Below are 25,316 nucleotides of genomic sequence, written 5' to 3' on the forward strand. Positions count from 1 at the left end.
ATCATCGGACTGAGCTTGTTGTCATTGCAGGCAATCTCAACGCTGTGCGTTACAGGGAAGATATCCTCCTCCCTCATGTGGTATCCTTCCTGCAGGCTCATCCTGACATGACCCTCCAGCATGACAATGCCACCAGCCATACTGCTCGTTCTGTGCATGATTTCCTGCAAGACAGGAATGTCAGTGTTCTGCCATGGCCAGTGAAGAGCCCGGATCTCAATCCCATTGAGCACGTCTGGGACCTGTTGGATCGGAGGGTGAGGGCTAGGGCCATTCCCCCAAGAAATGTCCAGGAACTTGCTGGTGCCTTGGTGGAAGAGTGGGGTAACATCTCACAGCAAGAACTGGCAAATCTGGTGCAGTCCATGAGGAGGAGATGCACTGCAGTACTTAATGCAGCTGGTGGCCACACCAGAAACGGACTTATTTTTGATCCCCCTTTGTTCAGGGACACATTATTCCATTACTGGTAGTCACATGTCTGTGGAACTTGTTCAGTTATTGTCTCAGTTGTTGAATCTTGTTATGTTCATACATATATTTAAACATGTTAAGTTTGCTGAAAATAAACGCAGTTGACAGTGAGAGGACGTTTCTTTTTTTGCTGAGTTTATTTTCCGAACTTTGAAATCGGTTTCCTTTTCGGTTCTGAATGAAAGTTGAAAATATATAATTTATAGACATCCGTTTGGACTATATCAAGGCCGGTCCAGACCGGATCAAACATAGATGTCGCTAATCACATAAATCCTCCCAAAAACAATGCCAATTTCGCATAACCAGTGGCATATAGGCTTTTTAGCGCTGATGCCACCCTGTGATAAGCAGTGCCCACTTTTTTTTTTACCCCTTTTTCTCCCCAATTTTGTGGTATCCAACAGTCTTGTCCCATCACTGCAACTCCTTTACGGACTCGGGAGTGGTGAAGATCGAGAGCCGTGCATCCTCCGAAACACAATCCAACCAAGCCGGACTGCTTCTTGACACAATGCCCACTTAACCCGGAAGCCAGCCGCATCAATGTGTCAGAGGAAACACTGTACACCTGGCAACTGTGTCAGTGTGCACTGCGCACACACAGGAGTCGCTAGTGCGCGATGGGACAAGGATATCCCTGCCGGCCAAACCATCCCCTAACCCGGACAACGCTGGACCAATTGTGCGCCGCCCCATGGGTCTCACAGTCTCGGCCCGGCTGGATTCGAACCCAGAATCTCTAGTGGCACAGCGATGCAGTGCCTTAGACCACTGCACCTCTCAGGAGGCGAGCAGCGCCCACTTCGTCAAAGGCAGGGGCGCAACATGTTTTGCTTGTCCATTCCCAGCGCGCCTCTCCATGGTGCTGTTGGAGATGCACATCGCTGTGGCTCTCATCCAACGTTCCGTATAAATTTCCAACATAAATCCTGTAGCAGATATAGCTCACAATGCATTCGGAAAGTATTCAGACCACTTGACTTTTTCCACATGGTTATATTGCAGCCTTATTCTAAAATAGATTAAATTGTTTTTCCCCCCCTCAGCAATCTACACACAATACCCCATAATGACAAAGCAAAAACAGGTTTGACATGTTTGCAAATGTATTTAAAAATAAAAAAAGGAAAATCACATTTACATAAGTATTCAGACCTTTTACTCAGTACTTTGTTGAAGCCCCTTTGGCAGTGATTACAGCATCAAGTATTTTTGGGTATGACGCTACAAGCTTGGCATACCTGTATTTTGGGAGATTCTCCCATTCTCTGCACATCCTCTCAAGCTCCGTCAGGTTGGATGGGGAACGTCGCTGCACAGCTATTTTCAGGTCTCTCCAGACATGTTCGATTGGGTTCAAGTCCGGGCTCTGGCTGGGCCATCCAAGGACATTGAGACTTGTCCCGAAGCCACTCCTGCATTGTCCTGTTGGAAGGTGAACCTTCGCCCCAGTCTGAGGTCTAGAGTGCTCGGGAGCAGGTTTTCATCAAGGATCTCTCTGTACTTTGCTCTGTTCATCTTTCCCCTCGATCCTGACTAGTCTCCCAGTCCCTACAGCTGAAAAAGATCCCCATAGCATGATGCTGTCACCACTATGCTTCACCGTAGGGATGGTATTGGCCAGGTGATGAGCGGTGACTGGTTTCCTCTAGATGAGACGCTTGATATTCAGGCCAAAGAGCTACATTTTGATTTCATCAGACGAGAGAATCTTGTTTCTCATGGGCTGAAAGTCCTTTAGGTGGCTTTTGACAAACTCCAAGCAGGCTGTCATGTGCCTTTTACTGAGGAGTGGCTTCCGTCTGGCCACTCTAACTTAAAGGCCTTTTTTTTAATTTCCCCTTTATTTAACCAGGTAGGCTAGTTGAGAACAAGTTCTCATTGACAACTGCGACCTGGCCAAGATAAAGCAAAGCAGTGCGACACAAACAACAGAGTTACACATGGAATAAACATACAGTCAATAACACAATAGAAAAGGTCTGTATACAGTGTGTGCAAATGAGGTAAGATAAGAGAGGTAAGGCAATAAATAGGCCATAGTGGTGAAATAATTACAATTTAGCAATTAAACACTGGTGTGATAGATGTGCAAGTAGAGATACTGGGGTGCAAAGGAAAATTAAAAAAAAACAGTATGGAGAGTGCTGTGAGCCTGATTGGGGGAGTGCTGCAGATGGTTGTCCTTCTGGAAGGCTCTCCCATCTCCACATAGGAACTCTGTCAGAGTGACCATTAAGTTCTTGGTCACCTCCCTGACCAAGGCCGTTCTCCACCGATTGCTTAGTTTGGCCAGGCGGCCAGCTCTAGGAAGAGTCTTGGTGGTTCCAAACTTCTTTCATTTAGGAATGATGAAGGCCACAGTGTTCTTGGGGACCTTCAATGTTGCAGAAATATTTTGGTACCCTTCTCCAGATCTGTGCCTCGACACAGTCCCGTCTCGGATCTCTACGGACAATTCCTTCGACCTCATGACTTGGTTTTTGCTCTGACGTGCACTGTCATGTGTGGGACCTTCCAAATCATGTCAAATCAATTACAGTTACCACAGGTGGACTCCAATCAAGTTGTACAAACATCAAGGATGACCAATGGAAACAGAATGCACCTGAGCTCAATTTCAAGTCTCATAGAAAAGGTTGTGAATAAGGTGTTTTTTTCAATTTTTAATTCATTTGCAAAAATGTCTAAAAACCAGTTTTTGCTTTGTCATTGTGTGTTATTGTGTGTAGCTTGATAAGGAAAATTATTTAATCCCTTCTAGAATAAGGCTGTAATGTAACAAAATGTGGAAAAAGTCAAGAGGTCTGAATACTTTCCGAATGCACTGTATAGTAGTAGTGTGGCACAGACTGACGTCAACGTCTTATTTCCACATCCACAGATGTTGGTTTTGGTCCGGACCGCACCAAATCTGAACCAAACAGACGTCTATGTTTGGGCCAAACCAAGGCTGGCCCAGACCGGACTAAATTTGGAACCAAACAGATATCTATGATTGGTTCAGATTTGGTCCGGATCCAAAATCCAACATCCATGGAAATAAGAAGTCAGTCTGTGCTTACTGAGGTGTAGCCTACAGTGCAGAATGACATTTTAATTTTATGCATGCCCATCTGTGGTTGGCCTACAGTTTGTAAAACACAAAAAAAGACAAACAAAATAATTCTGCATTGATCTGTGCTTACTGGGGTGTAGCCTACAATAGCAGCCACATTGGCATTTTATGAATGCCCATCCATGTGATAGGTCTACCGTTTGGAAAACAGGCAGTTGCATTGGTTTTATTAGGCCTGTTTACAGTGAATAATTCATTAGATTATTTTTTGGACGGAATGTTGGTAGAGCAACGACGAGTCTCTCCCATCAGCACCCAGGAAAGTCGTGCTTGGGAATGGACAAGCGCCCTTGCCATTGACAAAGTGGGCACTGCTTATCACAAGGCGACATCAGCGCTAAAAAAGCCCATATGCCACTGGTTGATTGAAATTATCATTGGTTTTGGGCAGATTTATGTGGAGGTTGGCGGTGTTGGAAAATGCCGCCCTCGTCAATCTAATTGACGAATGAGCGGGCTGGTCCTGGGGATGCTGTTTGGCGTATGATGTGCACCACTATGTGGTGGATATATGAACTGTAGTGGGGCCTGGAAAGAATGTTGTTCCCTCCTTCAAAGTTTGAAGAGAGCTATGTAAACCCGGGATTTACCATGTTCAATCATCTATTCATAGTGGTTATGAATTTGGATGCAAGCTGCGCATTATTGAACTCACCGAGAAAGCTCTGTGCGCATTCTGTAAACCCAATGAGATGGATCCATTCCGCCACCTCCTCCGGACTCCAATGTTCGACTGAGATCATTGTAAATTGTTTTCTTCAGATCTCACCGCCATTCCTCCCTTCAAAGGAACAAAATGTTACGTAACGTCATAGGCCTACGGTCCGGTTCCCTTGTTGGGCAATACCGCTAAACTAGGCTGCAGATAAGGTTGACAAAAATGTTGCCAGCTCAGATGCAACGTTTTAAATCGCCATTGAAATAGCGTAGGCTGTCACGTTGTCACTACGGTAGTGTAGTCAATTACCGTGTATCGCCCATTATTCAAAGGTCACGCAAATTACAATGGGCATGTAATTCAAGAATAGAAGCCCTCATTGGGCTATTTTTAGGCTTCCAAAAGAACGCCCCGGTGTAAAACTATTTGCAACAATTGTATTTCGTGACCACATAAATACGCCTAGTGCGTGCACACCTTTGTAAAATGTACCATCGTTTCTCAACAGTAAAAGCTAACAAATCCACATTTTTCCTAGCATAGTCAAGAGCTGTGATTGCTGCACAATGCACACCTCGCCAGGTAGAGGGGTGGAGCCTGAGAGAAGGCTAACCGTTCAGTGCATTGTAGATAGTGTAGTTTTACAGCCCTACTGTATTTGCCAACTCCTTCATAGCCCCTGACATTATGAAAATGTATTCATACCATGCATCATGCATGCATCTCAGTCCTTTGAAATGTATGATATATGGAACCATGCATATATACACATTAATTCATACAAAAATAAAAGGCTACCAGTATGTTGCCTTTCTTGAAGTTCATGACTTCATCTGGAGAGCCCCTGGCCTCAATGACAACATCATGGGAGCAAAACTGTGTAAATCAAACTGTTGTCATGTTCATTTCTGTTCATTCTCACTTCAAAGATATGTAGACATAGTACCTGTAGTAGCAGGGTCAGGTAGGTTACTTTCTAAATGTAATCAGTTACTAGTTACCTGTCAAATTGTAATCAGTACCTTTACTTTGTTACTTTTGGATTACTTTCCCTTTAAGAGGCAATAAATAACAATTTGTTCTTAACTGACTTGCCCAGTTAAAGGTTAAATTAAAAAATAAATAATTACACTTAAAAAAAAGATCCATCAAAAGCATTTGGTGTCATCATGATCAGACTCACTCATGTTGAACAAACTTAAACTTGCACCTTTTTTCAATGCTGAATCAAATGTAATTTAGAAAACAGTAGTGCTAAGCGATTAACGGAAATGTTGGTTATTTTTTGGGGGGTTTTAAACAACTAATTAACCAAGGTCAGTTCGGACGACTGTGTGATCACGCTCTCCACAGCCGATGTGAGTTAGACCTTTAAACAGGTCATCATTCACAAGGCCGCAGGGCCCGACGGATTACCAGGACGTGTACTCCGAGCATGCACTGACCAACTGGCAAGTGTCATGTTTCAAGCAGACCACCATAGTCCCTGTGCCCAAGAACACTAAGGTAACATGCCTAAATGACTACAGACCCGTAGTCTGGCTCACATCAACACCATATCCCAGAAACCCTAGACCCACTCCAATTTGCATACCACCCCAACAGATCCACAGATGATGCAATCTCTGTTGCATTCCACACTGCCCTTTCACACCTGGACAAAATAACACCTATGTGAGAATGCTATTCATTGACTACAGCTCAGCGTTCAACACCATAGCGCCCTCAAAGCTCATCACTAAGCTAAGGACCCTGGGACTAAACCCCTCCCTCTGCAACTGGATCATGGACTTCCTGACGGGCCATCCCCAGGTGGTAAGGGTAGGTAACAACACATCCACCATGCTGATCCTCAACACGGGGGCTCCTCAGGTGTGTGTGCTCAGTCCCCTCTGTCCTCCCTGTTCACTCATGACTGCACGGCCAGGCACAACTCCAACACCATCAAGTCTGCCAATGACAACAGTGGTAGGCCTGATCACTGACGAGACAGCATTTAGGGGAGGTCAGGGACCTGGCCGTGTGGTGCCAGGACAACAACTTCTCCCTCAATGTGATCAAGACTAAGGAGATAATTGTGGACAGGAAAAGGAGGACTGAGCACCATTCTCATCGACGGGGATGTAATGGAGCAGGTTGAGAGTTAAGTTCCTTGGTGTTCACATCACCAACAAACTAACCTGGTCCAAGCACACCAAGACAGTCGTGAAGAGGTCATGACAAAACCGTTTCCCCTTCAGATTTGACATGGGTCCTCAGATCCTCAAAAGGTTCTACAGCTGCACCATCGAGAGCATCCTGACTGGTTGGATTTCTGCCTGGTATGGCAACTGCTCGGTCTCTGACCTCAAGGCACTAGACGGTAGTGCGTACGGCCCCGTACATCACTGGGGCCAAGCTTCTTTTCATCCAGGACCTCTATACCAGGGGGTGTCAGAGGAAGGCCCTAAAAATTGTCAAAGACTAGCCACCCTAGTCATAGACTTCTCTCTGCTACCTCACAGCAAGCGGTACCAGAGTGCCAGGTCTAGGTCCAAGAGGCTTCTAAACAGCTTTGGTTAAGGGCTTGTAAGTAAGCATTTCACTGTAAGGTCTACACCTGTTGTATTCAGCATGTGTGACTAATAACATTTGATTTGATTACATGTAATCAGTTACTCCCCAACCCTGTGTAGTAATGCCATGGTATTCAGCATAATAGTCACTATTCAGCATAAGCATAGTACATGTTTTGAGGAGGCAGGTACCCTATTGGTTAGAGTGTTGGGCCAGTAACCGAAAGGTTGCTGGATCGAATCAACCGGCTGACAAGGTAAAAATCTGTGGTTCTGCCCCTGAAGGCAGTTAACCCACTGTTCCCCGGTAGGCCGTCATTGTAAATAAGAATGCTCTTTATTTAACTAGGCAAGTCAAATAAAGGTTAAATGTAAACAAATAAAATGTAGCAGTGTTCAGCATACACACTTATAATTAGCAGTGAAAAAGACTCTTACGTACAAATAAATACAGTCAAATATATTATATTTTACACCAAGTGTTTTATTCCGTGAGCATCTGCTCAGGTCACATGACTTACAGTAGCTCGACCCCTCTGAAACCCCCACTGGGGAACGACTATCTTACAAGCCACAGGGTCATAAGAAGGATGACATAACAGGTGGGAGGACATGGTTGAGAGAAGGGGGGCAACTGACACAGAGCCAACATTTTTTGTGGAGGCTGAGGACAAATATAAAGGTCTAGATAGAGCTACAACACACAATGTTACACTAGAAGGGTTGTAATACTCCCAGGGCTGGCTGGCTAAACAAGAGTGATGCCCACGCAGGCGCTCTTTAACACATGGCACATTCCCAAATTCCTGTATGGTGAAAACAACTAGCTGCAGCTGACTGGTCTCTGGCCCTCGTCTCCTAGAGAAACACAGCAGGAAGGAACATAAGTGCATGTGAGGGTGGCTTCAGCTACGAACGCCTCCACTTCCTCAGTGATGTAGATATGGGGCAGGTGCAGGAGTGAGGGAGAGCGCATTCCCATTTGTGCCAGCCGTCTGTACAGTAGTAGACTAGAGAGCAGGTGATTTGACGTCTGGGTCACTGGATGATGGTAGAGGTGCTAATGCAGGGCGGGAGACGGAGCTTTTTCACTTGGGAGTCCAAACTCTGGTGGGTCAATTTGTCTTCACTCCCCCCTCTCCTCGGTGATGGGGCTTAGGCGCTGCTGAGGGCATCCACACCGGGCAACACTTTACCTGTGGGCAGAAAGGAGCGACATGCAATGTGGTCACTGCTTTGGAAAAACTCTTCAGCATTACTACTTAAGTCATCATATGCTGTAATAGGTAACAGTACCAAAATGTAATTTTGTTCTTTCTAGCCTGCATCCCCTTAGACACTGATTTTGAACTGGGCATAGGTCAAAGGTCAGTGTGAAGCTAGTAAGGATTAGACCGCGATCACTCACCCTCCAGAAGCTCCAGGCTGGCTCCGCCTCCTGTGCTGACGTGGCTGACCTTGTCCTCTGTGCCCCATTTGGCGCAGCATGTAGCGGTGTCGCCTCCACCTGGGCATCACCAAGACAACAGATGGGTAGCATTCAAATCAGAGATCCTTCACTGTCATAGTGATCATTCACTACCATAGATGTGAGGAAGAAAAGGTGTTTGGCACCATCTGGCGGTGAGAATGATATCAAGAGTGGATGAACCAAACCTTCCAATCAAAATGGCAGGGCAAGTATAAACTTGAATAAATTATTTTAACATGATGCGCAAGAGCAGGCTTTGTTTAACGAATGATCTCAATCATATGTGTATTTACTTGCAAAAGTTGGGATTAGGTGCAGGGTCAAATACATGTTTTTTGGTCATTGTATATAAGCAATGGTCGAGGGTCTTACCAATGATTGTGACGCAGCCTGACTTGGTGACCTCCACCACTTTGTCCATCAGGCTCTTGGTTCCTTTGGCGAAGTTCTCAAACTCAAACACACCCACGGGGCCGTTCCACACGATCTGCTTGGCTCTGCCTACAGCCTCAGCAAAGTGCTTGTTGCTCTCTGGTCCACAGTCCAGACCCTGGAGAGAACAGAAGGTGACACAGGGACACAGAGCTCAACCACAGTTTTGTGTGTCGAGGGTATTCATCTACAATATTTACAGTAAAACAAGATCCTATAATTAATCTGGCTCTCAAAGCGATACAGTATATAACATTTCTAGCTAGCACAAGAACTATCAGAAAAATTCCCATAAAAACCCTTCAAGAAGACTATAAAACCCGATCAGTGTTAAGTTTATTAGGTATCAAACGGAGGGGGAAAAAAACAAATCAGGTTGGGATTACACTGGATTTTTCCAATAGGAAGCACTTATTTTTGTATTCTGTAACAAAATGTTTAAAAACGTTTTACGTTGCGTGCCCCAATGAACATGACCTAGGTTGCTCTCCTCACCATCCAGCCTGCAGGGATGCCAGCAGCCACGGTTGCTGTGCCAGTCTTGGCATGCTCGTCAAACTTGTCGGCGGTGATGAAGTCGACGGGGAGGTTGATCTTGACCTTGTTCTTCTCAGCCTTGGCCATCAGCTCCTTGACGATCTTGGCACCCTCATCATCGTACAGGGAGTTGCCGATCTGGCAGGGAGGAGAGGATCACTCATTGTAAGATGTAAACTATAACCGTGATATACACCATAGTCGAACATTAAACAAATGTAACTACATTGTGCAGAGTGACAAGTGAGTTCTGAATTATATTCATTTAAATAAATGAGGTTAAAAATCCCGATTTAAATCCAACTTGCCAAAAAAGGGGTAACATCTCTCCATTTCTCCCACCCACCCTCCCTACCGCCTTCTCCCCATCTTCCTCCCTCTGTCCTCACCTCCATGTTGTTGAGGACCTTGAGGAAGGTGAAGGCCATGCCACCACCAATGATCATCTCATTGACCTGGTCCAACATGTTGTTGATCAGCTGAATCTTGTCCTTGACCTTGGCTCTGCACACAACAGACAAACTCTATTTAAACATAGTAAAACATTGATAGCCCAATAATATGAAGCCCGTTTATCTAGAATCCATTATAAAACACTTAAGTGGAGTTATAATGCATACATGGTAAAACATTATGGAAATGTTTCTAGTTGAGGAAGAGTCATATTGGGGCAGAAATGTTTGTTGTAGTTGACACTTGTTCCTTTTGTCTAATGAATTTAGTGCTAAATCCTACCGTTTTCATCAATTGTTGAGGGGCTTATCATTAGCCAATTCATATCAATGTCCTTTGTCACTGGCAGAGGTCCAAAAAGGCTGAACTGGGTAAAAATCTTTGAAAATACAGAACTGTGGCAGTGAAAGAACCCGATTGGCTGCACTCAGACATTGACTGGACATGACGGTTACACAATGCCCAGCTGAAATGGGCTCGACACTGGGCGAATTTCGACACGTGAGCAATGTAGTTAGCTGTGTGTGCGCGCGTATTTGTGTTCTTTAGTTTTCCCACTGTGCTAGGCTGTAAAGAGCTCAGTCACAGGAGGCTGGTGGCACCTTAATTGGGGACAGGCTCATGGTGATGGCGGGAGCGGAATGAGTAGGATAGTATCAAGTACATCAAACACAGTTTGATACCATTCACTTCGTTCCAGCCATTACTAAGAGCTGTCCTCCCCTCAGCAGCCACCACTGTGCTCAGTAGTAGGAAAAGACAGTACTGTTACACAGATTGAGGTGTTACACAACACGCTTAAGGTCTCAATTCCTGGACTGCCTTCTGTGTATTTAAAAAAATAAAAAATGTTTAAAAAAAATCATCCTGCACTTGAAAAGGACACTACAACAGCCCAAGGCTGATGTATCAACAGAGAAAGAGAGATAGAGTGGTAGAGAGAATAGAAAGAGAGCAACAGTGAGAAATATTTAAGTGAGGTTGCATGGCTTTCATTGTGCATATAATACGACCAGACCCGTCTATTGTAGCTGGATCAACCAGTTGAAGAGCCAGTCCCCAGTAGTGATACCATAGAAGCAGATGCAGGCCTCTGGGTACTTTATTCTTAACTCATCACAGAGCTATCCCTGCCCCGTTGACAATCAGTGAAATGGTAAACTAAAGCATCAAACGGTCCTTTGAGCAGTTACTTACCCTCCGAGGATGGCCAGGAAGGGCCTGGCTGGTTTCTCCAGAGCCATGGCAAAGTAGTCAAGCTCCTTCTTCATCAAGAAGCCTGCGGCCTTCTGGGACAGGTTCACTCCAACCATGGAGCTGGGGGAAGAGAAAGTCAATCACTTTATATTATTTAATAAAAAAATCTTTATCTAGGAGATGACAGGAAGGGACAAAGTATTTTCAAAATTAAAGTATAGGAGAAAGGGATTGGCAATAAGTGATGGCTTCTATTTTTCATTAAAACAGCGGATACCAAAAAAATCCGAGTTTATGCTTGACTCCTCCACAGAATGTGTGGTGACCCCTACCTGTGGGCTCTGTGTGCTGTGCCGAAAGCATCGTTGACGTAGACGTCTCCCAGTTTGGACAGAGAGGCTCTGAAAGAATCAATTTGATCCTGGGTGGCTTTGGTCTAGAAGATAAAGGAGAGAATAGACCGGTTACTACCAGCAGGAGCTGTTTACACACCTAGCAGACAGAACTGTATGGCCTATTGTGCAGCAAACAGAGGCCTAATTTATTCATATTGATGACATCAATTAATAAATACTACATGGGAAGATACAAAATAAGCCATTTTCCACATTCATCAATATAGCCCATATCATCTATCCATGTTCAGCAACTGTATTAAGGGTTTATAATATGTGTCAGAACACTTGGTGTGGCACCTGGGAGCGTAGTGATATGAGACAATTCAGAGGCTCAACACACAAGGCACAATTCAAAACCAGGCAGAAGCTGGTGTATTTCTTAAATCAAAAGGTGAGTTATAGAAATGGTCCAAACGTGGTCCAATCATTTGAGCGGTCTTTGTTGTGGCGAATTGGGTGCTGGCAGCTGAACCTTTTGGGAGGTGAGACTCGCTTCCACGGTTGTTAGTCATACATCCTTCTTCCTCTCTGGTTCTGAATGTTTCCCATAATCGTCCCCATATGAAAATGGATTCACTCACCGAGTTTGTGGGTTCCTGGTAGTTGAGCGCATAGCACTCATCATCCATCTCCCGCTCAGAATCCCACCACCACTCTTCTTCTTGAGTGCACTGGGCCTTCTGCAGTGCACTGGAGTCATACTCACAGGCATCATGGTTAACACCAACAAGTGATGGGCAGCTCTGAGATACTTCATTCTTGTGAGATTTACCAAGACCGTCTGTCTGATTAATCACAGAGATCAAATATGCTTGGTTGTCCATCTGTCTGTGACCATCTATTAATGTGCTGGTTTGGCAGCTTACATCATGAGAAACAGTTGAAGACTCCCCAGTCTGGGTTTGTTCATCTTGACTCTCAGTTACCTGCACCAGTTCTACCACTTTGGCTTGCAGCTCACCCTTCTCCCGCTTCAGGTTCTCAATGCGCTCTCTCTGGACTGTGCATTCTTCATTGAGGTCTTCAATCTCTTCTCGAAGACACTTTTTCTCCTCTTCAGTTTTGCAGAGGAGATCTTGAAAAATCTTTAGCCTCTTCTTCAACTCTTCAGCTTCATCATGTGGAGCACATTTTCTTCTAGTTACCCATTTCAAAGTTTGCAGCTCCTGCAAAGTCTCGCTCCAATACTTCTCCAGCTTGGCGACTCGCTGTTGCTCTTTTTGTAGAGCGACTCCTTGTTTCAGCAGGCTTTCTTCGGCCTTCTTCCTTTTCTCAGCTTCGGCAGTTAGCTGAGCCTTTAGCTCATTTGCCCCATTATCTGGCTTGCTGACAGAAACTTGGCCTTCTTGCCCAAACCCAGCCCCTTCTTCCTCAGGGGACTGGATGATTAAGTGTCCATTCTCCATGCTGACGATACACTGTAGAGTACCACTATTGGCCAATGCATCCGGTTCTGCTTGCCAGGCCTTTTGGTGCACATCTAGCGCCACATCCATCATGTTATTTAGAGCTTTCCATAGCTCCTTTGACCCTTTATCCATCTCACATCTCTGGACACCTGGTGGTTTCTTCAGGATGTTTAGGAGGAGCTCCCTTTGAGCTTCTGGCAGTACTTCCATGCCTTCTCCCTGCAGCCATAGAACAGTGAGGGGATCTGTCATCCATCCATGAATGTCTGCGGTTATTTTGGTGCAAATGTGTGAGCGCTCCGAATTCTCTCATGCACTACACCTCTAGGCCACCAGGTAAAGCTGAGCCTGCATTACCTCCACCAGTGTGGCAGAACATGTGACATAGGGTTGCAAAGGGTCGGAAACTTTCCAGTAAATGTCCGAAAATTTTCCATGGGAAGTTAAGCTTAAATTCATCATAAAAGTTAGCTTAAAACAGTGAACCTTTTTTGTGGGATACACATAAGGTAATTCTAGGTATTGTGGCATATTTTGGTTAAACTATCTCTAATTCAATGGAATTGCAACCCTCTGCATGCACAGTGCATTCTTCCATCACATGTACAGCTGATTCTCAAGATCTTGCACACTAATGAGATGCTATTGAGCCCACACTACTACACTGTCTGAGCCAAGGACTACATGCTTTCTGGTAACTTTTGATTACAATACTGGGTGGGGTGAATATATTTTATGACATACATTATTTTTTGTTAACTAGAAAATAGTAGCCTACAGCAAAATGTGTTTAAATCATTCCTAACTTGTTAACAATTTGTTAGTTTTTGCTACCATGTGGGTTTTAGCGTGCTTGAGCCTGCTAACTGGGGCTTAATTCACCCGTTTCCATACAGGTTTCATTTTAAAACATTTATTTTACAAAGGAGTTATTTAATCTGCTAACTATTTATCTGTACATGGAATTGTATTAGATTTTACTTTAAAAAAAAGAAAATTATCTAATATTTACAGGAAAATGCCACAGGCAACATCTGATGTGTGGAGACATTTCACTGCAGCTAATGTAACAAGCAACCCCTGACGAAAGTCCCTCTACTTCTATTCAAGGTGAAATTAATCAGACACCTTATCGATAGCAACAGCTCATGGTCCTGCTGGAAAAAGTTTGACTCGATGGAGGAACGTAGTCAGAGAAATGCTGATGAATGTCTTGCTCGAGCTGTGTATGCAACTGGTTCACCTCTGATGCTCACAGGCAATGTGTATTGGAAGAGATTTCTGAATGTTCTTCGCCCAGCATACACCCCTCCAACCAGACATGCTTTATCTACTCATTTGCTGGATGCAGAGTTCAAGTGAAGGTCAAGCAAATCATAGAGAAAGCAGACTATTGCAATCATCGCTGATGGGTGGTCGACTGTTCGTGGGCAAGGAATAATTAACTACATCTCCACCCCTCAACCAGTATTCTACAGGTGCACAGACACAAGGGACAACAGACATACCGGTCTCTACATTGCAGATGAAGACAGTCATCAATGACCTTGGACCACAGAAGGTATTTGCACTGGTGACAGACAATGCTGTGAACATGAAGGCTGCTTGGTCTAAAGTGGAGGAGTCCTACCCTCACATCACACCCATTGGCTGCTCATGCATTGAATCTGCTCCTCAAGGACATCATGGCACTGAAAACAATGGATACACTCTACAAGAGAGCCAAGGAAATGGTTAGGTATGTGGAGGGTCATCAAGTTATAGCAGCAATCTACCTCACCAAGCAAAGTGAGAAGAATAAGAGCACCACATTGAAGCTGCCCAGCAACACCCGTTGGGGTGGTGCAGTCATCATGTTTGACAGTCTCCTGGGGGGGCAGGAGTCTCTCCAAGAAATGGCCATATCAGTCTGCCGATATGGACAGCCCCATCAAGAGGATCCTCCTGGATGATGTATTTTGGGAGAGAGTGGTAAGCGGCCTGAAACCTATAGCAGTAGCCATTGCATGGATTGAGGGAGACAATGCCATCCTGTCTGATGTTCAGACTCTGCTTGCAGATGTAAGAGAAGAAATCCGTACTGCCCTGCCCACTTCACTGTTGCTCCAAGCAGAGTAAACTGCAGTTCTGAAATACATCAAAAAGTGTGAAGACTTCTGCCTGAAGCCCATACACGCTGCAGCGTACATGTTGGACCCCAAGTATGCTGGCAAGAGCATCCTGTCTGGTGCAGAGATCAATGAGGCCTATGGTGTCATCACTACAGTGTCTCACCACCTTGGCTTGGATGAGGGCAAGGTTCTTGGCAGTCTGGCGAAGTACACTTCCAAGCAAGGGCTTTGGGATGGAGATGCAATAGGGTAGTCGTGCCAACATCTCATCAGCCACCTGGTGGAAAGGACTTTGTGGATCTGAGGCTCTTTCCGCTGTTGCCTCCATCATCCTCCAAATCCCACCAACATCAGCCACCTCAGAACGCAACTGGTCCTTGTTTGGGAACACACACACCAAAGCACGCAACAGGCTGACCAATACAAGAGTTGACAAATTGGTGGCTATCCGGGCAAATGTGATGCTTTTTGAGCCTGACAATGAGCCATCCTCAACAAGGTTGGAAAGTGACAGTGAAGATGAGGCCTCAGTCTGATGTTCAAGAGGTGGACATTGAGGAGGTCCAGGGAGAAGACATGGACTCCTGAGAGTAAGACAACCAAAGCTTTAGTTTCTAGACTCATTTTACAGATATGTTGAAAACATTTTTGGGAGATGCGATGGATCACTGGGGATCATTCAATATTCCCTTTCTTTTGTTGTTCAGTGAAATCATCCCATGTGAAGAGTCAACTCATTTAATTAATGTTCAATTCGTAACTAAATAGTTTTTTTCTATTGGAAGGATTTAATAATTTGCAATTATGTCTACTTATGATAAGGTTTATGTTTGTCTCCATATGGTAAACATATCCAATACAAAAAACATCACATTTAAATTGTATTAATATTAATTTGCATACATTTCCTTTAATTCCCATATATTCCCACGGAAAGTTTCCACCTCTGAATATTCCCCAAAATGTGCAACCCTAGTGTGACAGAAAAGTAGTGATGCAAGACAAGTCAGAGGCTCACACACACGCCACAGAATAAAGGTACCAAATAAAAGGTGGTTTACACAAATGGTCAAACGCTGGGCTCCACTTAGAGCATTAGTCAACATTAGCACTGAGCGATTAACCGAAATGTGATCTTTTTCGGTTTTTAAACAACTAAGTGACTGACGTCGGTTCAATTATTTAAATTCCATTTTGTTCGTTTTGTCTGTGAGCTCAATGCGCAGTTTCTGTAGAGATAAATCAGATCCAGCCTGAACTGTGCATGTAGTAGGATGTTGTAGTTTCCAACAGGCCAATATTCTACAGTTTAGCGCAAAAAAAGTGGTAATTATTTACAATGACCATAATCCATTGCACACGCGCCTACTTGTCCAGTCTGTGTGGAGCACTGAGCTATAATACCAACGGTGTGGGGCAGAGGCACAGAGATTTAGAGAAGAGAGAATGCGTGATCGAGAGGGATAGAAAGCAGTTGCTTCGCGATGTATCTCTACCTGAAAATATATTATCTTAAGTGATTGATAGTTGGTATTCAGCAGTACTTTGAATTACTACTAAAATTGTGATTTTGTTAGACAGCATAGGTAGCAGCTCTATAGATATTAGATGACTGGAATGAAATAAGTCAAATAAAACTATTTTATTAAAGTAAATTATGGTTAATAAGTGATTATGGGACATCACTACCATTCATTAAAATGTTTTACAACCTCTATTAATTGTTTCATTCTGTGTGACAGCATTTAGCCCACAATGCATAGTGCATTTAATGTCAAAAATAATTATTGAAACCAAAAACTGTAATTTTGTAATAATCGAACCAACCTTAAAAAAAAAGCTCTAATTGCTCAGCACTACTGAACATAAAGTCAAAGGTGAAGTTCTGTATTTTACAACCTAATATTAATGTTAGAGGGTCCCTCACTCTGAAAGTATATGGGCCAGAAGACTAAACCCATGGTTCGGTTTTCTTTGAACAGCCAATTCTAGATAGTGTATCTATAAGAGCACGTGGTGAATATACTGCAGTGATGCCAGGGAAGTGGACTGCATGACGAGGGTACTGTAAGTACTTTATAATTAGGTTCCTACTGACCTTTAACAGGCAAAGTTCTTGACTCTTTCACAGAAAGGTCACAGAAAGGTCATGGCTGATCTATGTGTCCCCTCCAAATGCCAGGCGTTGGCACTAGTACAGTTCAACCAGGTCATCATAGAACTTGCCCTTAACCACAGACCTGGGATCAAATTACACTATCCCCAATCCTATGCTCAAGCATTAGATGAATGAAAAAGATCTGACCCCGAATCAGCGGTTAGGGGTAACATCTAGACTTACCTACTCTGTCGCCTGCCACCCCCCCAGCCATCGAGGGATCTTGTGAAAGGTCGACAGCTACCCCCCTTCCCAATCTCCCCCCTCCTCTAAGGGTTGCATACCAGCCAGGGCTCACAAGCAAAACGCTAGACCCGAGACAACCCACTACCCTTCACTCAAATGTCAGCAGGTCAGGGCTGCATCTCGGGTAAATGAGAGGAGATGGAGTAGGGGGAGAAGTAGAATCCTGGCCATTGATACAGGCAGGCACAGATACTACAGGAAACTCATCCTATAAACCTATGCATTTACATAATACTCTCAGTGGTGCAACCTTCTCAAGAGCTGCTAACAGTTTTAGTATGGATATACTCAGTGACGCAGTAATTTGTGGCTGTACTCCTCAAACAGATGAGATGCCATTTTCTGTACCCTGGTCTCCAAATGACAAAATTCCTGCTTTTCAGGTCAGATGGCTGACTGGTGTCTCATTATTTTGCAGCTTGGCTTTATTTTCTTCTCTGCGATGCCTTTAGCAGTTCTGCTGACACCAACACCACAGGAGTGACAGTTTCAGCTTGGGCCTCTGCAGGGTAGGAGCCCTCATTTTATGTAAATAGGAAGGGCCTCTGGGAATGGCTACAGCAGTCGTTGACCAACCTTGTTTCCGGAGGCGTCCTTGCCCTTGCCCTCCTCTGCAACGTGGAACCTCAGGTTCTCCAGGAGGATGACTGAACCGGCGGCAGGGTCGGCACAGGCCTTCTCTACTTCGGGACCTACGCAGTCCTTCAGGAAGTGCACGTCCCTGAGAATGGGTGCAACACATGCCCGATTGAGTACTTTATTCAGATACCCCACTGAAACATTGTCAGTTGAGCGAACCAAAGTGTGTCAATAGAGGTCAAACTAATTCATTCATTCATTGGTACAACTCAGTCAATGGCACAGTAACATACATACATACATAATATTTCACTCGCAGCATGGTAATAGCCAGCTATGCCATGAGGTCTCACTCACTTGCCCAGCAGGCTCTTGAGCTCGGCGGCCACAGGCTTCAGGGAGAATTTGTCAGGCATGGGGTTCCCATCAGGACGACCCAAGTGGCTCATCAGCACCACAGCCTTGGCCCCATGGTCAAGACAGTGCTTGATGGTGGGGACAGCAGCCTTGATCCTGGAATAAACAGGCACACAGTATGAGCCAAGGCTGGAATAGGGCTCCTATAGAATGAACTAGTAGCATTGGGTCTAATCATGTGCATTACTAACTGAAGATGATAAAATTAAAACAAGTTCATTATTACCTCTGATTGTTCGTTATGTTATGGTCCTTCATTGGCACATTGAAGTCAACCCTGCAAAAGACATTTATAACATTCAGCTTTGGGCACAGTAATAAGTGTTTTGAGCATTATAAAATGTATGGATGAAAAGGAAGGGTATATTACTGGAAACTAAGTTTACCAGTAAACTAATAGAATTTTGGTATCTTTTAAGGATTTTATGTAACCTATCATCACAAGACATCTAGTGGCCCTTTTGGGTGTCTAATCATCTCTGGCCCTCTGTGTGGCCTTATCACATGTAAAATAACTGAATACATCAAAATGAAGAAAAATAATAGAATGACAAAGCTGTAAAACATTATCCTAAATAAGCTTAGTAAATACTATGGGTGTTTAATATGAGGGTAGATTTTCTGATAAGAACCAAAATTACTGAAAATTCTAGTAACTTTGGTAAATTACCGGTGGCTTTGCAACCCTTATTAAACATGTCCATGACACTGGGCTTAGTATTGAAAGGAAATGATTCAACAGCCAAACACTTTCCTGTATGACACACGGTGACATGAGAACATGCTGCATCCCTCATTCTCCTGCCCATTACCTAACTCTACCCCCCCCCTCTCGGTTTCTCCTCCGGCCCACTTGATGCAGTGAAGTGCAGGACCAGGCAGTGTGTGCCACAACCGTACTCTATTGTACTAGAACCCTACGGTCAGCACAGGGGAAGAATGATACTGCTATGGAATGTCTTTGTTAGCAATGACCCCTTCAATGGGAACACAATTCACAGCCGCACTAGTGATGCCCTTGTGATAGGCTACCATTTGTTTAACCCGCACCTTGAACTACAGGGCCGTAAAGGCAGGTGTTTTATACGAGGGATAAAAGACTGGAGGTGGAGCAAGGATGTGCATATACGCAGAATAAGGCCAGCACATTGACTGCTTGACAGGCTTGGCACAGGCCTGCCAGACTGTTCGCTCTACCACAGCAAAGTCTCCATAACAGCCCAAGGTCCTGACAGTCAGTCACAGTTGGTCCTATTCTGCACAAGTAAGCAATGCCGATTCATAGAAGTAGGATGTACATAGACAAATATGCATGTTATAGCAAGCCCAGGATGGAATGTAATGAGATTTTCATAGTAGTTTGTCTACCCCAGGGTTTCCCAAACTCAGTCCTGGGGCCCCTGCTGGGTCCACGTTTTGGTTTTTACCCTAGCACTACACAGCTTGATTATGACTTGGTTATTTGAATCAGCTGTGTAGTGCACTTAGGACAGAGTTTGGGAAACCCTGGTCTACCCTCGCTTTAAGTCATCTGTGCTGATGGGAGTGTGGATTTGACCTTTAGGAAATAAATGGCCTCATGCATCTCCTGCAGTCATCATGGGTACATGGAGCTGGGGACACCAGGATGCCCTATGACATTTAAAACTGGGTGTCGTTTTTCAGTGTACTGAAGCACCCCTGGGAGCCACACATGACAACAATATCTGAGCAAATGCCATCAGCTAAAATGGATACGATGGTGTTTATAAGATTAACTAGCTAATTGAATAGAAATACAGTAGAATGTATCCTCAGCTTAGAGATTTGTACTTAGACTCGGATATCATCTTAATGCAAAATAAAAACAGTTAAAATTGGTGCAATTAACATTTTAGGGATGCTTGCATCCATTCTGCATCACTCCTATGGCACGTAATTGGTTTGAATAGGGAAAACGTGAGACGACAACTGCCTGCGTTCTGTCACGAGTGGTGGCATGCGTCACCTGCTGAAGTACCCAAAATATACCTATTAAAAATGTCACCTAGTAAGACCATTATTACTGTTCCAGCTGGCTGATGTGTGTTATTAGGTAGGTAATGTTAAGTGTAACAGACATTTTAGACCAAGCTTTACTTGGCGATACGTCCTCAAATCCCAACTTGGAAGATAACGTCTTCTAAACTTCCATGACTAGTTGCAGGGGGTTCGTTTGAATTGTTAAATTAAATGCATTTGCTCCAAGAAGTAATCCAACGATGTGTACGCACTTTAGATTTTGGGGTGGAAACCAATAATGAATATAAACACTGGATTGATGATGCTATATATTGGCCATTGAGAGGCTTTGAAGACACGGTCAGACATATTTGCACTCCTCAGTAGGAGCAGTCCTCCATAGGAATGAATAGAAAAGGCAACACACCCGCCACGCTAACCCTCAACACAGGGGCGTAAGCTTAGTCCCCTCCTGTACTCCCTGTTCACCCACGATTGGGTGGACGTGCACGACTCCAACACCATCATTAAGTTTGCCAACGACACAACGGTGGTAGGCCTGATCACCGACGACGATGAGACTACAGGGGAGGTCAGAGACCTAGCAGTATGGTGCCAGTACAAGGAGCTGATCATGGACCGGGAAATGGGGGGCCGAGCACGCCCTCATTCACGTCGACAGGGCTGTAGTGGACCGGGCAGAGAGCTTCAAGTTCCTCAGCGTCCACATCACTGAAGACCTATAAGATCCACACTATAGGTCTTTACCCATCCAAAAAGTTGGACCCGTTCCAAAATGGCCCTGGGGCTTCCCCACCCGGACGTGCATAACATTTTTTTAAATATAGAGACACGTCCAAAAAGACCCGAGGACAACTAGACCCGCTCTGTATGAACCTGGTCGGATCCAGAACCAGTCCGAGTGAGGGAAGCAGCAGAAAATTATTTTGTTTGTCACTTTATTAACCAGAGCTGATAAAGCACAGAGGGAGTGGGGTGGCGCTCTAGGAAGCAGGGGAGGGGCTGTACTGTGAGCAAGTGACATGGGAGCAGGGAAGAGGGAGGGAGAGACAGAAACCAACCAAGCCGACTCACACTATAGATGACTTATTATTTTTTTTCCCTTTATTTAAAGGTAGCCTAGTGTCATAGCGAGGTTATTTATCATCAACAATGATTACGTAATACCTGTCTTGGACTGCTATGAACCAGGAGAAGCAAGTTAAGCTACCTAATGTTAGCTAGCTAGGCTAACTGAGGCTGCAGTGTAGCCTACAGTTACAAATAACTGAATTAAAATATTTAGTAGCAGCCTGCCTAAATGTTGGCTCTTGGTCGTTGTACCCCATCCTCCTTTTTGTACTGACTCTCTTGCACTGGCTCTATGCACACTCACCGGACTCAACCCACACATACTACACTGACACTCCAACAAAAGATATGCATATTGACGCCACACACACACACTTTCACACACTGCTGCTACTCCGTTTATTATCTATCCTGATCACTCTGTATTGTTGGGAAAGGGCTCGTAAGTAAGCATTTCAGGGAAAAGTGTATCGTGTATTCGGCGCATGTGACAAATAAAATGTGATTGGATTTTGACCCTACCGATGTGAAGCTAGCCATAATAACAACTTAGCCACAATAGTGGAATTTGCAGTTCACCTTCAAAAAAGGTCCTTATTGAAAGTGATACAAATAATGGAATCCTGCCATATTTGGACTAGATAACGCTGATTGCAATGTTAAATAATTTAAAATTAAACACAATAGTTTGATAATAAACATTAGAAACAAAATCCCACTGGATGCATTATACTGCATAATTGCATTGGGGGAATACTTCTATGCACTGTACAGCCTTACCTATGATTTCCCACAGTCAAATTCCTGCAATAAGAGCTAAGAAGCTAATATTTGTGTTAACTTTTGAGAATTGTGTTCTGTTGGTGTCACCGATTAGTCCGATTCCCTGTTTCATGGGTGCACAATCTATAGGTTGCCCCCAATTCAATTATGCAGTCTAATACATAAAGTGGGATTAGTTTTTTCTGTTTATTGTCAAACAAATGTAACATTCCAACATTGTTTAGTATTATCTAATCCAAATATGTAATGATTTCACTATTTGTATCAGTTTGCATCACTTTCAATTAGGGACTTATTTTGAAGGCGAACCACAAATTCCACACATGGAGGATGACAGCTGCCAGTGACCATAGCAACAGAGTCAAAAAAAATATAGAATCAACATGTGAAAAGTGAACTATAACCACAGAAAGTACAGTAGGAAGACAGGCTAAAACGGCTTCTTCAATAGAAATCCCAGATCACACCTGTAGGCGATGTCATGGCGTTGTTGGCTAGCTAAGCGCATGCACATCATTAGGTCTAACGGTCGTCTCGCGCCGAACTGCCCATGTGTAGGCCATCAAATCAAAGGCACTCCTTCGACATGGAGTAGTTTGACGAAAATGTGTCCGTGTGTCACTTTCACAAGGTTGGAGTAATAACATGCCCAAATATTTAAGACATTGGCTCGAATCTAGGTTGATGCCTTCAGATTTCTAGAAAATGTACAACTAAGGAAGAATTTTTCACTTTTCAAACCCCGGCCTGTTTCGCAAGCGTTTGCGGAAGTCATGCAATGTTGCGCCTCTGGGTTTAGAAACTCTGTACAATAACACCATAAGCATGTTAGACATGACTCTGTAAATCTATAATGTTAGCCAGCTAACTACCGAGCTAGAGTGGCAAGCTTGGAATCGGTCACATTAGTTTATAAATAATACATAAACAAAAAAACTTGAAATCCCACTGGATGTATTAGATTGCATAATTGAATTGGGGTATACTTATATGCACTGTACAGCCTTATATAGATTGTACACCCATGGAATGGGGTATCAGCATATTCAGTGACACCCACGGGGGAAATCAAGAGTTCACACAAATATTGTCTTAGCTCTTATTGCAGGACTTTGACTGTGGGAAATCACCTTCCCAGTCAGCCTATTGTGCATATTGAATATTCAAATTGCACTGTACAGCCTAATCTATGGACTGTGCACCCCATGAAATAGGTTAACAGCCTACTCAGTGACACCCACAGAACACAATTCAAGAGTTAACACAAATATTACCCCAGAAATAGAAAATAATGATTTGTATTGTTAGATGTGACTCTGTAAACCTATAGTGTTAGCCAGCTAATTACACTGAACAAAAATATAAAATGCAACATGTAAAGTGTTGGTCCCATCTTTTATGAGCTAAAATAAAAGATCCCAGAAATGTTCCATACTCACAAAAAGCTTATTTCGCTCCAATTTTGTGCACAAATGTGTTTACATCCCTGTTAGTGAGCATTTCTACTTTTACCAGATAATCCAGCCACCTGAAAGGTGTGGCATATCAAGAAGCTGATTAAACAGCATAATCATTACACAGGTGCACCTTGTGCTGGGGACAATAAAAGGTCACTAAAATGTGCAGTTTTGTCACAACACAATGCCACAGAGGTCTCCAGTTGAGGGAGTGTGCAATTGGCATGCTGACTACAGGAATGTCCACCCCACCAGAGCTGTTGTCAGATAATGTAATGTTAATTTCTCTACCATAAGCCGTCATGTGGGCAAGCTGTTTGCTGATGTCAACGCTGTGAACAGAGTGCCCAATGGTGGCGGTATGGTTATGGTATGGGCAGACATAAGCTATGGACAACAAACAATTGCATTTTATTGATGGAAATTTGAATGCACAGAGGAACTGTGACAAGATCCTGAGGCCCATTGTTGTGCCATTCATCCGCCGCCATTACCTCATGTTTCGGCATGATAATGCACGGTCCCATGTCGCAAGGCTCTGTACACAATTCCTGGAAGCTGAAAATGTCTGTTTTTTTCATGGCATGTTTGGGATGCTCTGGAACAACATAAAACAGTGTGTTCCAGTTCCCACCAATATCCAGCAACTTTGCACGGCCATTGAGTGGGACAACATTCCACAGGCCATATTCAACAGCCTGATCAACTCTATGCAAAAGGAGATGTGTCGCACTGCATGAGGCAAATGGTGGTCACACTAGATACTAATTGATTCTGATCCATGTCCCTGACCAGATGCATATCTGTATTCCCAGTGAAGTGAAATCCATAGATTAGGGCCTAATGAATTTATTTCAATTGACTGATTTGCTTATATGAACGGTAACTCAGTAAAATCTTTGAAATTGTTGCGTTTATATTTTTGTTCAGTATAGCTAGTTAGAGTGGCAAGCTAGGTGATGTCACATTGTGGCCTACATGCTGACTGCACATGCATCACCGGTTTTCAGTAGTTACAACAGCCACAAGGTCAAAATTGGCTATATGATAAGAATTCATTAAAATAAAAATGTCCTTTGTTCTTCATTTAAGGTTAGGGTTAGGCAGAAGGTTAGCAGTGTGGTTAAGGTTAAGTTTAAAATAAGATTTGAAATAAGCGGAATTTTTGACTTTGTGGCTATGGTAACTAGTGAGGACCCGTATAACCACGAAGAAACACTAATAACGGTCTGGACTAGGCGACATTTTTAAAAGCCAACCAAATGTATATTTTAACTGCAATGAAGTTCAATGTAGCTCTTCGATAACAATGTATCGTGAATGTTTCCAAAGTGAAGTATCAAGCGTCTCTCAGTTACTGTCTTGTTACGAATCACAATGCGATGTCTAATGCTGCGTTCAAGACAACTGCGAACTCGGAAAAAACGAGTTCCGACTAAGGAAATCGTTTAACGGTTATTCAACTCAAAATTACAAGTCGGAACAAAAATTACAAGTCGGGAAAAAATTACAAGTCGGAAACTCGGGCATATTTCTAGAACTCCGACTTTCCGACCTGAAGATCACTGATTTGACCTCGTTTTCCCAGTTGTATTGAAAGCACCAATAACCCCCTTTCCGATGGCACAATTCGAACTCACCTCATGATCACGCGCTTCCCCTTCACGTCCACCTTGTCCAGGGTGAGTTTATTTGACAGCGACATTTTGGATATATTAGTTGCACCTGCTTTTCTGCCTTTACCTCACTCTGCTGATGGGTAGTTCCCGAATGAAATCACATTTGCGC

General features: G+C 43.8%; 1 protein-coding gene across 1 annotated transcript; it reads right to left on the minus strand.

The window, feature by feature from the left end:
* Positions 1–7,271: 7,271 nt before the first annotated feature.
* Positions 7,272–25,316, minus strand: LOC115148808 (phosphoglycerate kinase). The gene is made up of 11 exons (XM_029691057.1): positions 25,169–25,316; positions 18,443–18,493; positions 18,157–18,312; positions 17,797–17,941; positions 11,231–11,334; positions 10,899–11,018; positions 9,638–9,752; positions 9,207–9,386; positions 8,652–8,829; positions 8,217–8,315; positions 7,272–8,004 (listed from the first exon to the last, which is right to left on the minus strand). Exons 1-11 carry the CDS (start codon positions 25,231–25,233, stop codon positions 7,964–7,966), a joined length of 1,254 nt encoding a protein of 417 aa, XP_029546917.1. The 5' UTR covers positions 25,234–25,316; the 3' UTR covers positions 7,272–7,963.

This window comes from Salmo trutta, chromosome 15, assembly GCF_901001165.1.
Source record: "Salmo trutta chromosome 15, fSalTru1.1, whole genome shotgun sequence".
Classification (NCBI taxonomy): domain Eukaryota; kingdom Metazoa; phylum Chordata; class Actinopteri; order Salmoniformes; family Salmonidae; genus Salmo; species Salmo trutta.